Source organism: Lemur catta, chromosome 1 (assembly GCF_020740605.2).
Source record: "Lemur catta isolate mLemCat1 chromosome 1, mLemCat1.pri, whole genome shotgun sequence".
NCBI lineage: Eukaryota > Metazoa > Chordata > Mammalia > Primates > Lemuridae > Lemur > Lemur catta.
In genome coordinates, this window is record NC_059128.1 from 166,985,412 (window position 1) to 166,997,655 (window position 12,244).

Below are 12,244 nucleotides of genomic sequence, written 5' to 3' on the forward strand. Positions count from 1 at the left end.
CTATGATTTATTTACTCCTTTATTCATTTACAAGCACCTATAGTGCAGCTAGTATATGCCAAGCCCTGCACTCAGGATGCAGCTATAGGAGGAAATGTGGTCTGAGTTCCTGTATTGTGGAGCTTAGAGTCTAGTAGAATCTAGTCGGCTTCAAGGGCTGACAAACTCCTGCCCATGGCCTGCAACCTAAGAGTAGTTTGACATTTTTAAAGGACAGGTAAAAAAAAAAAAAAGAAAAGAAAAATATGTAACAGAGACCAAATGTGGCCCCCAAAGCCCAAAATATTTAATACCTGGTTCTTTGTGGAACACTGTTGCCAGCTCTGGCTATGCCATTTTCAGTGGTTCCTGCCGCTTCTGAAATTGCATGTTTCTCTGTCCCCACCCTCTCGGTGCTCACTCCCGTGAGAGTGTACATACTGCTTGCCATTAGGCTAAGGACGTTGGAACAAGTAGATGATTTGGTTTTTCTAAAAATTCTCTTGCAATTGTTGGGAATTGTTGTGAAGAAACAAAAGCTATCATAGTGTTATTTGTATATCAGTTTTTGGGGTTTTTTTCTAACAGTACAGTCCGTCTTCCCATATTTAAAACACATTTTCCTTGGGCCATTTGCTTTTCACTCTAAAAGCTCAGAGAAAAACAAGACAGAAGGAAATATTCTATTATAATATAAGGCAGTGAAGGAAAGTATTGAAAAGTTGTAAATGTTAACAGTTAAAATTAGGATTCTGACTAATGTTATTTTAATCTTGAATTTGTGAGAATTAAGCCCTATTGGTTTTGAAGCATTTCAGGCTTCTGAATAACAAGGTTTACTATATTTACTTGGCCTTGTGGCAAAAACTGAATACATGTAATGTTTTGATTTTTTCCTTAAAAATTTTTTTATTGTAAAACATCACATATAAAAGAGTATATATGACACATACATTAAGTTTAAAGAATATTAAAATGAATACCTATGTACCCACCACCATGCTTAGAAGGCCCCTGTGGGCTCCTCCCCAAAAGCTTATATCCCTCAAGAGATAAGTGATGTCCAGAATTTTGTATTAATTGTTTTTTTTTAAAATACTTTTACTGTGTGTGTGTGTTTCTAAGCAAGGTATTGTTTAGTTTTGTCTGCATTTCGTCACTAATTTTTAAGCCACCTTACAGAATCAAGAAATGCTTTGTTTTGTAAGAAAGCAGATTGGCAGCATGTATTCCTCTACTTCTGGGTAGCAGGAAGGGTAGGGTGGGTCAGCAAATGAGGGTTGCTTATGCACCCTTTATTCGGGCCAGCAGGTGGCAGTAAGGTGACTGAAATCTAGAGGGTTTTAGTGGCTGAAGAGGTTTAGAGAATGGTAATTGTGCCCACATATAGATATGAGAATCTGGAGTTTGTGGATTTGTAAGCTCTACATACAAATAAACTCAAGATAAAAATAAATACCCTACCAGCTACACTTGACTTTCAGAAACTTACACTTTTTATAACACTTGCAGCATGTATTTTTAAAATATATTTTAAAATGGCATCATTCAGGAGATCCCTTTAGAAGGGGGCCCTGGGTGGAAAGAATGTTGGTATGACCCAGTCACTGCTGACCTGCTGTCATCCAGCTATGAAGGTTGAACTCCTGTCTCACCTGTCTGTCCAAGAAAATGATTTATAAATGCAAAGGATTATTCAGCAAATCTTAATAGCATAAATGACAATTTTATGATTGTTTTAAATGAGCACTGGAATGTTTAGGAACTAATATGATTTAATTGCTGTATAAAAATTCTGCCTCCTGACCTGTTTTCCTTTTGTCCCACAGTAATACCTTACGAGTTACCCGTTCTGCTGCCCCCAGCACCCTGGACAGTTCCAGCACTGTCCCTGTTCAGCTGGGAAAGAAAGGCAAAGAGTTCGAATTCTCACAGTTGCCTCTCAAAGTGGAGTTCCTGGAGTGTAGTGCCAAGGGTGGGAGAGGGGACGCTGGCTCTGCGGACATCCAGGACTTGGAAAAATGGCTGGCTAAAATCGCCTGAGGGGCAGCACCAAAGCACAAGACATGGACATATGTGTGTGATGGACTCAGTTTTGGGAAAAGGGCTATGGTAGTCTGGAGTTGATAAAGAAAAGGTACAAAATGTGGTTAGAAACATTTCCTTGTTCTAGAAACAAGTTACTGTTGAAACCAGCTTGGAATTTTTTTTTTTTAAGTTCAGTTCTCCCTCATGGCTCCCTTTCAAGCAAGTCACTTTTATTTGACCTTTGTATCTTCCCTTTGTTAAGGTGTGTTTAACATCTAGTGTATGTTTGATGGAGGGCCAAGGTCTTTGTGACATAAGAAGCTGACTCCACGCAGAGAGGATACTAGCAGGAGAATATGCTTATCATCTGGAAAGTGTTCTTCTCCTCTGCTTCTGTGCTTTGTGTCCTTTCCCCTGGAAACAGACTTGCCTGTTTATGAAGCCAGTTGATTTCTAGTTGCCCCTGAGGTTCATGAGCAATACATTGTCTAGTCCTTTGTGAATTCCCAGATTTGTAGGCATAGTTACAATACAGTTTCCCCACATGCGAAGACAGCTACAAAACAGCAGGTCTGAGTGGACAGTGGGTCTGTTCTTTATCAGGTCAGTGACTTGTCCACACTCCAGTCTTAGCACTTATGTTTCAGAAGCTTGTCACAAACCCCTGGAGTCATTCCTAGATAATAGAACTAGAAATGCCAACTCCCCAAATGCCAAGGGTCTAGTGTGTTCTCGTGGTTACACTGGGGAACGTATGGAGGTTTAGATGCTCTTCCACTTCTCTGGGTGGCTGAGGGTTCCTGGGCCATCCTTATGTGCTGCTTGAACAGCTCCAATTTTGCACCCTTGCTGGAATGCTGTGGGACAGATACAAAGTGAAAAAAGTTGTCTGTAGATATCTGAAGTGCATATTCGTTGAAGCTAAAAAAGTAAAAATAAAAGTCTGCCTTTTCAAAGTGGTATTCTTTGCTGTCCTCTTAAACATATGGCTTTTCTATGGCTTTTTCTAAATGTTAATATATTTCTTAGTAAATAAAACCACCTGTCTGACTCAAGACAGTTAAATAGAATGGAATAATGAGTACAAATGGGAGCGTGCATTAGGATTCAGGCCTAACTCCAAGCTTCCTGAGCTTAAAGATTGCAATGTACACAGGAACACTCTTCTATCCCTACCTCACACAGTCAGGCACAAGCCCAGCCAAAGTTTACAAGGAGACAAGGGTGGCCATGGCTAAATGAGAAGCTCATCTCAGAAGAGTGTAGTGAGAGCCACAGCAGAGGTCCAGAGTGCCCTGGGAGCCTGCTGCAGGGGCACCTGGCCTGGCCTGGGGGCGTCAGGGAGAATCAAGGAATAAAAGGGAGGCGCTGACGACGTCCGAGTGAGTGTGGTCTCTGTGCAGCCTCTGCCTGTTGTCTCCCACGTCCCTCCCTGTGGATCACTCTCAGGTTCTAAGGGTACACATCGCCTCAGTCCGTCGTCATTCCTGGCCACCTACTCCAGGCTCCCGGCCCTGAAGCTCACGTCAGCCTTGCTGCTGGTGCACGAAGTAAATGCAACGCGAAAGGGCAAAGTCGGATGGGATCCTGTCGGAGTTCTTTGAAAGCTGTGCTGCTGCCAGTGTTCTCACTGTCTTTTGGGCTCCTTCTTGCCCTTTGCCGCATTAGCCAATTAGTAACTTAAGGAAGTGGGTAAGAACAACGAGCCAGAAGGCAAAACAGGATGTGATGAATGTGACAAGTTCGCATAATCATAGAAGCTCATGTGAACAAAAATCCATGGCGCGATGCTTCTGTCAAGAGGTATGTGTTTTCCCAACCTGTTTTGTTGTTTTCTGATTAATAAGGTTATTGGTTGTTGGAGGAAGCAGTACGCTAAAAAAGTGAAGAAAGGGAGCAAGTTGAATTTCATTCAAGGCCTAATGATGGTCTGAAAAAGGCAAGTTCTGTCTAGAATGGTGATTCTCAAATGTTAGTGGACATCATCAGAATTGTCTGTGAGGCTTGTTCAGCTGATTTGAGGACGCTCGTCTTACACACTCTGATCAGATAGGTCTTGTGTGGTCTCAGGAATCTGCATGCTTAACGAATCTGTTACCATCCTTAAGACGACCCGGTCTGGAGTGCCGTGTATGCCTTTGCTGTGTTTGGTTTTTAAGTCTTTGGGCCACACACCCTATTTAGCTTCTCTGACAGGGAGAAGTAAGCAGGCAGGTTACAGAGTCCCTCCCGGGAACTGGGCTGCAGGCATTCCATTCTTGTGGGTTTGGGCTGGGATGAGGTCGTGGTGACTAGGCTTCGATAGGAGATGGGTTGTGCTGTCCACTCAGGTGCTGTCCTCCTGTGGCTCTGAAGGCATTCGACGTAACCAGGCCCATTTCTTCATGAGAGGGGGGCCAGTGTGGCCAGAGTGGAGAGAGGGACATCAGGTCATGGGGACAGGCGATGAGGTACAACTGTATGTCATAGAGGAGACATTTGTATTCCCTTGGGAATATGGGGTTTTAAGCTACAAATATGGCATCAAGAGCTCCCAGAACAGCATACCTGAAGCGAATGGCCCTGGTCCCTGCTGAAGGAGGGGTGCGGGCTGCAGTGAGACGCCGCTGTGGAGGGGCAGCTGTGACGGGTAGGCCCTGGGCACTGCATTGGTGACTATGTCACCTTCGGGACTGGAATCTTCCAGTGGTTATGGAGCACACAGGCAGACCAAGAGAGGTTTAGGCACTGATGACTTTTATTCTGGCTCTTCTTCCCAGTCCGGGCTTTGGTAGCCTGTCCCCTACTAGGCACCTGACAGTTTGCTGAGGATCCTAGTTCCTGATCAACAGCAGCTGCTGTTGGTGGGGCGTCCCTGGGGTCTGCCATTTCTTCCCATGGTCTCGGCCTCCCCGCCTCCTGGGGTGCCAGTGTTCCCCTGCGGTCCATCCTTGCGTGAGGCACTTGGCCGTGACTTACATAATTTCAGCCAGAATACTATGCTTTTTCCAAGTTTAGAGGTCAGGACAGAATTGTCAAAGCTTCAGTTGAGTCACACCCAACCTCACCTGAAGGCCATTAGTAGCAACTGAGATGCCTGCCTCGGGCGGGGTGCAGTGGTCCACGCCTGTAATCCCAGTGCTTTCGGAGGCCCAGGCGGGAGGATTGCTTGAATACAGGGGTGTGAGATTAGCTTGGGCAACATAGTGAGACCTCATCTCTAATATAAAAAATTAGCTGGGTGTGGCGGCACACGCCTGTGGCCCCAGCTACTTGGGAGGCTGAGGCAGGAGGATCACTTGACCCCAGGAGTTCAAGTTTGCACTGAGCTATGATCGCACCACTGCACTACAGCCTGGGCAATAGACTGAGAGACCCTGTTTAATTTTTTTTTTTTTTTTTAAAGATGCCTACCTCCTCTATCTCATCCCTTCACACTTTTAAAGAAAGGTGATCACGACACCTGGCTTCATTTGCACAGGAAAATAATCCCACTTCCTTTCAACCATAAAGCCCGAAACTCTTGCTCATAAGAGCCTTGTGTGCATTCGTTCATTGAGTAAATGTCAAGCACTGCAGTAGGCCCTAGAAATACTAAACAAAGCACAATTCTTGCTTTTAGAGGATTATGGCCCAATTCTTAAATTAAGAAATGTGCCTTTTCAGTGTGGCTCCCTGCCCTTCTGTCTCCTTAATGTGAGCTCCATCATGGCTGCACTTGCCTCTCGAGCACCGCGTGGGCCGGTGGTCAGCTGCCAGCCGTGCAGCCCCAAGAGGGCTGTGCCGTCTCCCCTTGGCCTCTGTCTTAGGGCCTCCTGGGGTGCCAGTGTTCCCCTGTGATGCTGACACGCGAGGCACTTGGCTGTGGTGAATTGAATGTTGTTTCAAGCATTGAAATTTTGTTTCAAAAAGCTGGAATATGGTTTTTTTTTAAATTTGAGTTTAGCATACTGGATGCCACGTTGTGCACTTCAGGCAGGACATTCACCACCGCTGTCATCTTCACATTCATTCTGGGAAATCCCAGCAGTGCTTCCTGAGGCAAGGGCAGGGGCTGCTGGACAGCTGTGGGTGTGAACACTGTCCCCAGAGATCACTCACTGCCTTTGCGGGGTGGGGTCATGCTGTCCTTAACACCATAACCTTGGGGAATGACTGCTTTTCTTGGAACAGCTCTACTTGGGCCTCAACCCTGGCCTGTGCGCTCTCAGCCCCCTGCCTCTTCACACCCTATACCTCCTCTACCTCACATTTTACAATTGGCCGCCAGAAACAGTAAGGCTTAGTGGACAGGAACATCTACTTCCTATCTCTTCCAATTGGAGATGGCTTCCTTGAGGTGGCAGATTGGAGGGTGTTCTGGAACCTTTAGAACCTTTGGAGGGGAAAGGCAGTTAGTGAAGTTGCACTTCACTAACTGGAAAAGTGAGGTTCCCAGCATTCCCAGGCTAGGGCAATTCTGCACCTAATCTTGGCCTTCGTATCCTCTTTGCGTGGTCCCAGAACTATCCTGGCTTCTAGGGCACCTCTTAGTCTAGAGATAACTGACACCTGAAGGGGCCTCTCCGGGATGTTCCTAACTGGCATGGGCGAGGTTGGGGCTGGTACATGGCAGCTTGATGTTGCCAAAAGGTGATTATGTTTCATCTTACATTCTTGCCTTAAATAGCTTTCTGGAAATCACCAGAAAGACCAGAGAACCAGTCCCTACAGCCACGGCAAGTAGAGAGTGAGGATGATGGAGAATATGTCACCCCTGACTCTCGGTTCTGCCTGGAGGCTCCCTTTCCATCAGCCTTTAGGCAGAAGGGAGATTGTAGGAACGTGTATGGATTTAATCGGTGTCCCACCTTCCCCCCTTTGGAGTTGGTAGCGAGCCCAGGTAAGTAGGAGGAAGCAGCAAAGGCTTTGGGTAGTGGATATGCCACCCAGACACGAGAAGAGGCTCTTCATGGAACGTGAACTTGAGGAACTCTGTTTTGGAACCTCCCCCCACCACCCTCCCGGCAATATATGGCTGCACCACTTAGAAACATTAGACAAGAAGCTTTGTGTTGAGAATTAGGACAGTTTATTGTTCGACCAACATGCTGAGTCTTTTCCACATTTTACACAGTTTAATGTGAAGTCAATATGGCCGCTATGCCTTCTGAGCCCGTAACACAGATGGAATGGCCACCCGGCTGCTCCTCACAGCCAACTGCTTTAAGGGGATGGTGGGGGAAAGGGAGGGGAGAAGGAGACACACACCACAAGACGCAGGCTGGCTTTCGACGCTATGGAGGCTTCCCACCTCCTGAGGGAGCCATCTCAACCTCCCCTGCGAGGCTTTCCTGGTGAACCACACCCAGCTCGAGTGCCCACCAGACAGGGGTCTGGAGTCCAAGGAGTTTTGCATGCTGAGATCCCAAGGCTCTGGAATACCTAAATAGTTCATTTAAATAAAACACTGAAAGGGTGCCCTGATCTGTGTGGGTGCCCAAGACAATCAGTCGACCTGGCCACAGGCCCTTTCTTGCAGTGGAGGAGCCCCACGTGCACCTATACGCTCTCCCAGCTCACTCAGATGCACTGGGAAGAATCCATGTCCTGCCACGGCGTAGAGCTGGTCTGAGCAACACACTCCTGCACGGCAGTCCTTGACTGCAGGTGTGCAGGCCCATGTGTGCACACACGGGGGGCAGCAATGGATGAGGAAAGTAGCATCGGCTCTGATGGCTCCGACTCTCTGTGTGATCACAAGCAACTCACCCTTCTCCGTCTTGATTTTCCTGCCTGTGACACAGGAGGGGTTATGAGACCTGCACCTCCCTGCTGTAGCAAGGTGACGGTGGGGAGAGGTAGTCTGGAAGCTAGCGAGCATATGACCCTGTTTGGTTGATGCGCACAGACATATTTCTGTCCAGCTGTCCCTCACGTGGCTTAGACCCGCCTCACAGTCCTCAGCTACCTGGTCTCATGTCCTGACATCTGCACCTGCCCTCCATCTTGTGAAGGAATACGGCTGCTTGCTCTACCTACAGGATGCCAAAGCCAGCAACACCGTCCCTTTACTGTCACACCTGGTACTCGAGGGCAGGTGCTCCTGGCACTAGGTAGCCACCAGGACGATGGAGGTACTGCACCCCAGATATGTCTGCACTCCCAGCTCCCAACATTTCAATCTTCATTTCTGTTGCCTGAGACAAACTGATAAGGCCATTGCTCCCCCCGCCCCTGGGAACACTACAAAATGTTTTTAAGGGTGACTACAGGAAGAGCGTGGCAATAGTGATAGCAGGGAGGCCTCTGACCAAAGGAAACTTGCCCACAGCCACCAAGCAAACTAACTTGGGACCCCACAACTGCAGCTACAGTACTCAAGATGCGGACATCACACCCTCATGTTGGCTTCTGTCTGCAGTTGTAAATACACTCTCAGCTTTTTCCATCTTACACTCAATTTTTCTGATGCCTGTGGAACAGGAGCTTTACTGACAGCTCTTCTTTGAGATCTCCAAAGAAAAAGGACCAAAGGAGGAGGATCTAGTCTTTGGGGAGAAGGGCTGAATTCCTAAATTGAGAACATTTTCTGAAAGGAATCCTCCACTTTGCCCTCCGCTCACCGACCTCCATTCAGCAAAGATGCGATACTCTCACCGGCGGTGCTGAGGCAATTTCATGACATCTTCAAGAGCACCTGACTATTCTATTATGGAACCTTAACTCTGAGTCAAGATCCTACCTACAAGCAGGGGACAGTGATGGCACCTGCTCAAGACAAGAGTCGAGGAACTAACACACGTCTGTGAAAGAGGTCCAGCGGCCTCACCAGACCCCAGGGAGGGAGGAGTGGAAATCGCGCCTGAGGAAAGGCGGCCAGGGAATTGCACGGCATCGCTGAGAGGGGAGGACGAGGAGGCAGCTACCCTCAGTTTCACAGGCCGTGGCAATGGGGAGAACCTGGGCTCCAGAGAGGATGTCGTGTGCAGGCTAGGAAAGCTGGGACTTACTGAGGCCACGTCACGCCACATGACATCTGCTGGGTCTCTCCCTGCTCCTCTATGCCAGGATGGAAAAACAGTCCGTGGTGCCTTGGATGTGTGTGCACATGAGAAGGGAACTGAATTTCTACTTTGTTTTACACGACATTTTAAGAAAAGCTACTCTTTAGGGCCAAGAAAATAAAAATCCACCATACATTCATTCACGGAGACCCAGTCAGATCCCTGTAAATGGGGCAGTCTCAGAGGCCACAAGCGACAGCCTTGCTGCCAGCGAGGCAGGATGCCGTGACGGGGACTCCCACAGATTCTCACGAGGTGAGGAAGCACTCTACCAACAAGCACCACTTGGGGGTGTGCCCATGCGGGGGGTGCTGCCCACAGGGGCACGCACACCCGTGCATACAGTAAGTACAGAGAGAGATGGTGGAGATAGTCCCGTGGGCTATTTTTGCCTGTAGTTTAACACATCTATGCATTATTTTATTGATGGCAAGACAATCACAAGTTATTTGACAATAGTAAGTATTTCTTATTTCAACACATTGCAGTACTTTTGAATTTCCAAAACTGTTATCACAATGCAAGTTCCAACTTGAGAGCAGGAAAAACAAGGAGTATACATTGAGCACATGTTTCTCTGTGTGAGGATGTGTTTGTGGAAGGTGTATACACAAGTCTATCTCTATATATAATTATGTACACACATATAAAAACTAAACACATGACATTTGAATTACGCTCATACATTGGTCCTTGCCTTCTGGAAGAGGTGCTCAGTGGGATCCTGCTTCCCCGCTAAAGCTGTCAGACAGTCTCCTGGCAGAGGTGCGTGGCAGGCCCACCGCACAAGCGGCAGTCCTGCCAGGTTCTGCTGCTCTCGCGCCTGCCATCTTGCATTAGCTTCTGAGAAGTTTCAAAATTCATTCCAACAACCTTGTTGGAGTCCTGCCTTGTGGAGGAGTTCACCTCACCACGCCCCAGATGGTCGTTCGCCCATCCACGACATGCCCGTGAGCACCTGGGGAAGGGCCAGTGCCAGCTGGGAAGGTGGGGTTTACGTTCTGGCCAGAGTCACTGCCCACTGCCTGGCTGCGTGCAGGCCCGGGGCGGTGAGTCTGGGTCTATCTGGAATGCTGGCCAAGTCGGTTACATCACTGAGCGAGAAGAGAGAGTTCTCTTCAGAGATTTTACAGGTCCTCGGGACTCAGCCATTCTCGGGAATGAGTTAAAAACGGCAAGGCTGGCTCTCGGGGGCAGGTTGCGGTACCCTAGGCAGCCTTCAGGGACCCCACCTCAACCATACGCTCAGTGGCCACAGTGCAGCCACCACACCCACTAACGTATCCACAAGGATTTCAACTGTACCACGCCAGTGGGGTGGAAACATATCCAGAAATCAGCTTTTCCAGAAAGTACTCAACAGTATTAGCAACCGAGGATCTGAGAACATGTATCTTTCAAAGTGGTGGTTCTGCAAACAGTCCTCCCTTCCCCAGTCACAGACGGACCAATTCCATGTGGCACAGGCTGCAGCTTAGGGTGGCAGCTGCCCAACGTCAGACATTGAGTTTCTCAGATTCAACCCGCCTATGTGTGCTGACTGCTTGGGCGGGTTTGTTAAAACATTTTCAGAACTACACATGGTGCTCCAGTCTACAAGCCATGCACCACCCCGGCCCACAACTGCCAACAGCACCCCGTCCTTCCAATGGCCTCTTGCTCTTCCAGTCACTGGGCACAGGGAACACAACGTTGCCTGTGTCCTTGAGCCCCTTCAAGGCTTTTCAGGGAAGGGAACAGAGAGGCGGAAGCGGCTGCCCTGGGGCTTGCCGCCGGCTCCCTGCAGTCAGCAAGGCCTCAGTCTCAGCGCAGGGCGGCGCTGACGTCCCACTCTGGCCACGGAAGGCAGAGGCACAGGTACCTCTTCAGAGGCTTTGTTGAACCAATGTTTGATTTAACGACGTAGGGCCTGGATGGTGGGGCCAGATGGCCTGGGACCGGAGCCTAATTAAGTTGCTCAGTTAATTGTTTTAATTTACTGGGCTGGGGATGGGAGGAAGGCAGAGGAGGTGAACAGTTCAAAGAGAACAGGAAGGAGGAGGTGTGTGGAAAAGGTTCTTTGTAAGTTTACAAATATACAAAAACAAAAAGCACATCTTTCAAATAAAAATGACTACATTTTTATCTGGCAAAAAGTTGTATACACATGATTTAAATTTTTTTTTTTAAATTTTAACAGTTTTTGGCAATCTTAATAAAGTACAATATATTACAACCAAACCAAAAAATAGTTGTTTAAGTAACAGCTGTTAAGAGTGACGTGATCCCTGATGCCCAGCCTCCCTCCCCACCCCACCCTACTCCTAGAGACAGAGAGAAAAGAAAAATCCTCCCATCTGGATAAACTCATTTCCCCGTAGGAAGCTAACCAATAGGAAGCAACACAACAAGCAAGTAGTGTCATAGGACGCCGGCAGGGCGGCGCTGCATTAGCAGGAACAGCCGCCCTCGCTGGCCGGGGGCTCCTGGGGCTTGTCCAGCTTGATGTCGATCACTGCGGGTGGCTGGCTAAGGAAGACGACTATCTCGGAGAAGATGCCACCCGGCTCGTGCCCCCACACCCCTTGGCCGCTGCCCTGTCCCTCTGTGAACGTCCAGGGACTCGGCTCTTGGCTTGGCTGGGGCAGGAAGGGTGCAAGTCACCAGCTCCCACCTGTCCTCCTCTTCTCCCACCCGCCCACGTCCCCCAACCCCCGTCCACCCAAAGCAAAGCTTGTCCTGGGCTGTGGGATCAGCATCTATACAAAGGCCAGGGGGTCACTCTCTCAGAAGCCTTCCCTGGTGACCAGTGCTCAAAAGCCAGCTGCCACCTCTGGCCTCAGCCCTACTACCTGTCGGCCCCATCCAAAAGTGCACTGGCGGTAAGGAGCCTTCGGCCCGGCAGGCACACTCATGTCTCAAAGCACAGGGGAGCGTGGGCCTTGCCCTAGCCGGCAGCAGGAATGCCGGCAGCAGGAGTGCCGACCCCTTAAGCTTTAGTCACAGTGTGGCCCCTGTATCTGAGGATGGCTACTGGAGAAGCCACATCCATGGGGCCTAAGCACAGCCCCCTCTCCAACCTTTTCCACTGGTGCCTCAGGGGCCGTGGGGCTGCAGAAGCACTTCCCAGAACCAACAGAGGAACAGGTTCAAAATGCACAGCCAGGCTGTCCCTCTGCCTGCCTTAACAGGCTCAAAACCAAGACTTCATTTGAATTTTTGGCCTGGCATCA

General features: G+C 48.8%; 2 protein-coding genes across 2 annotated transcripts in view; one reads left to right on the plus strand and one right to left on the minus strand.

Annotated features, from left to right (window-relative positions):
• The window catches only part of LOC123629020 (serotransferrin-like), a 53,435-nt gene extending 50,468 nt beyond the window's left edge, over nt 1-2,967 (plus strand). The window contains 1 exon segment of the mRNA XM_045538962.1: nt 1,809-2,967. Coding sequence (XP_045394918.1) covers nt 1,809-2,022 — 214 coding nt within the window. The 3' untranslated portion in view covers nt 2,023-2,967.
• Nucleotides 2,968-9,417: 6,450 nt separating this feature from the next.
• Nucleotides 9,418-12,244, minus strand: part of RAB6B (RAB6B, member RAS oncogene family) — a 62,247-nt gene continuing 59,420 nt past the window's right edge. Inside the window, exon 8 of the mRNA XM_045538975.1 lies at nt 9,418-11,526. Coding sequence (XP_045394931.1) covers nt 11,462-11,526 — 65 coding nt within the window. The 3' untranslated portion in view covers nt 9,418-11,461. The remainder of the gene's footprint in view (nt 11,527-12,244) is intronic.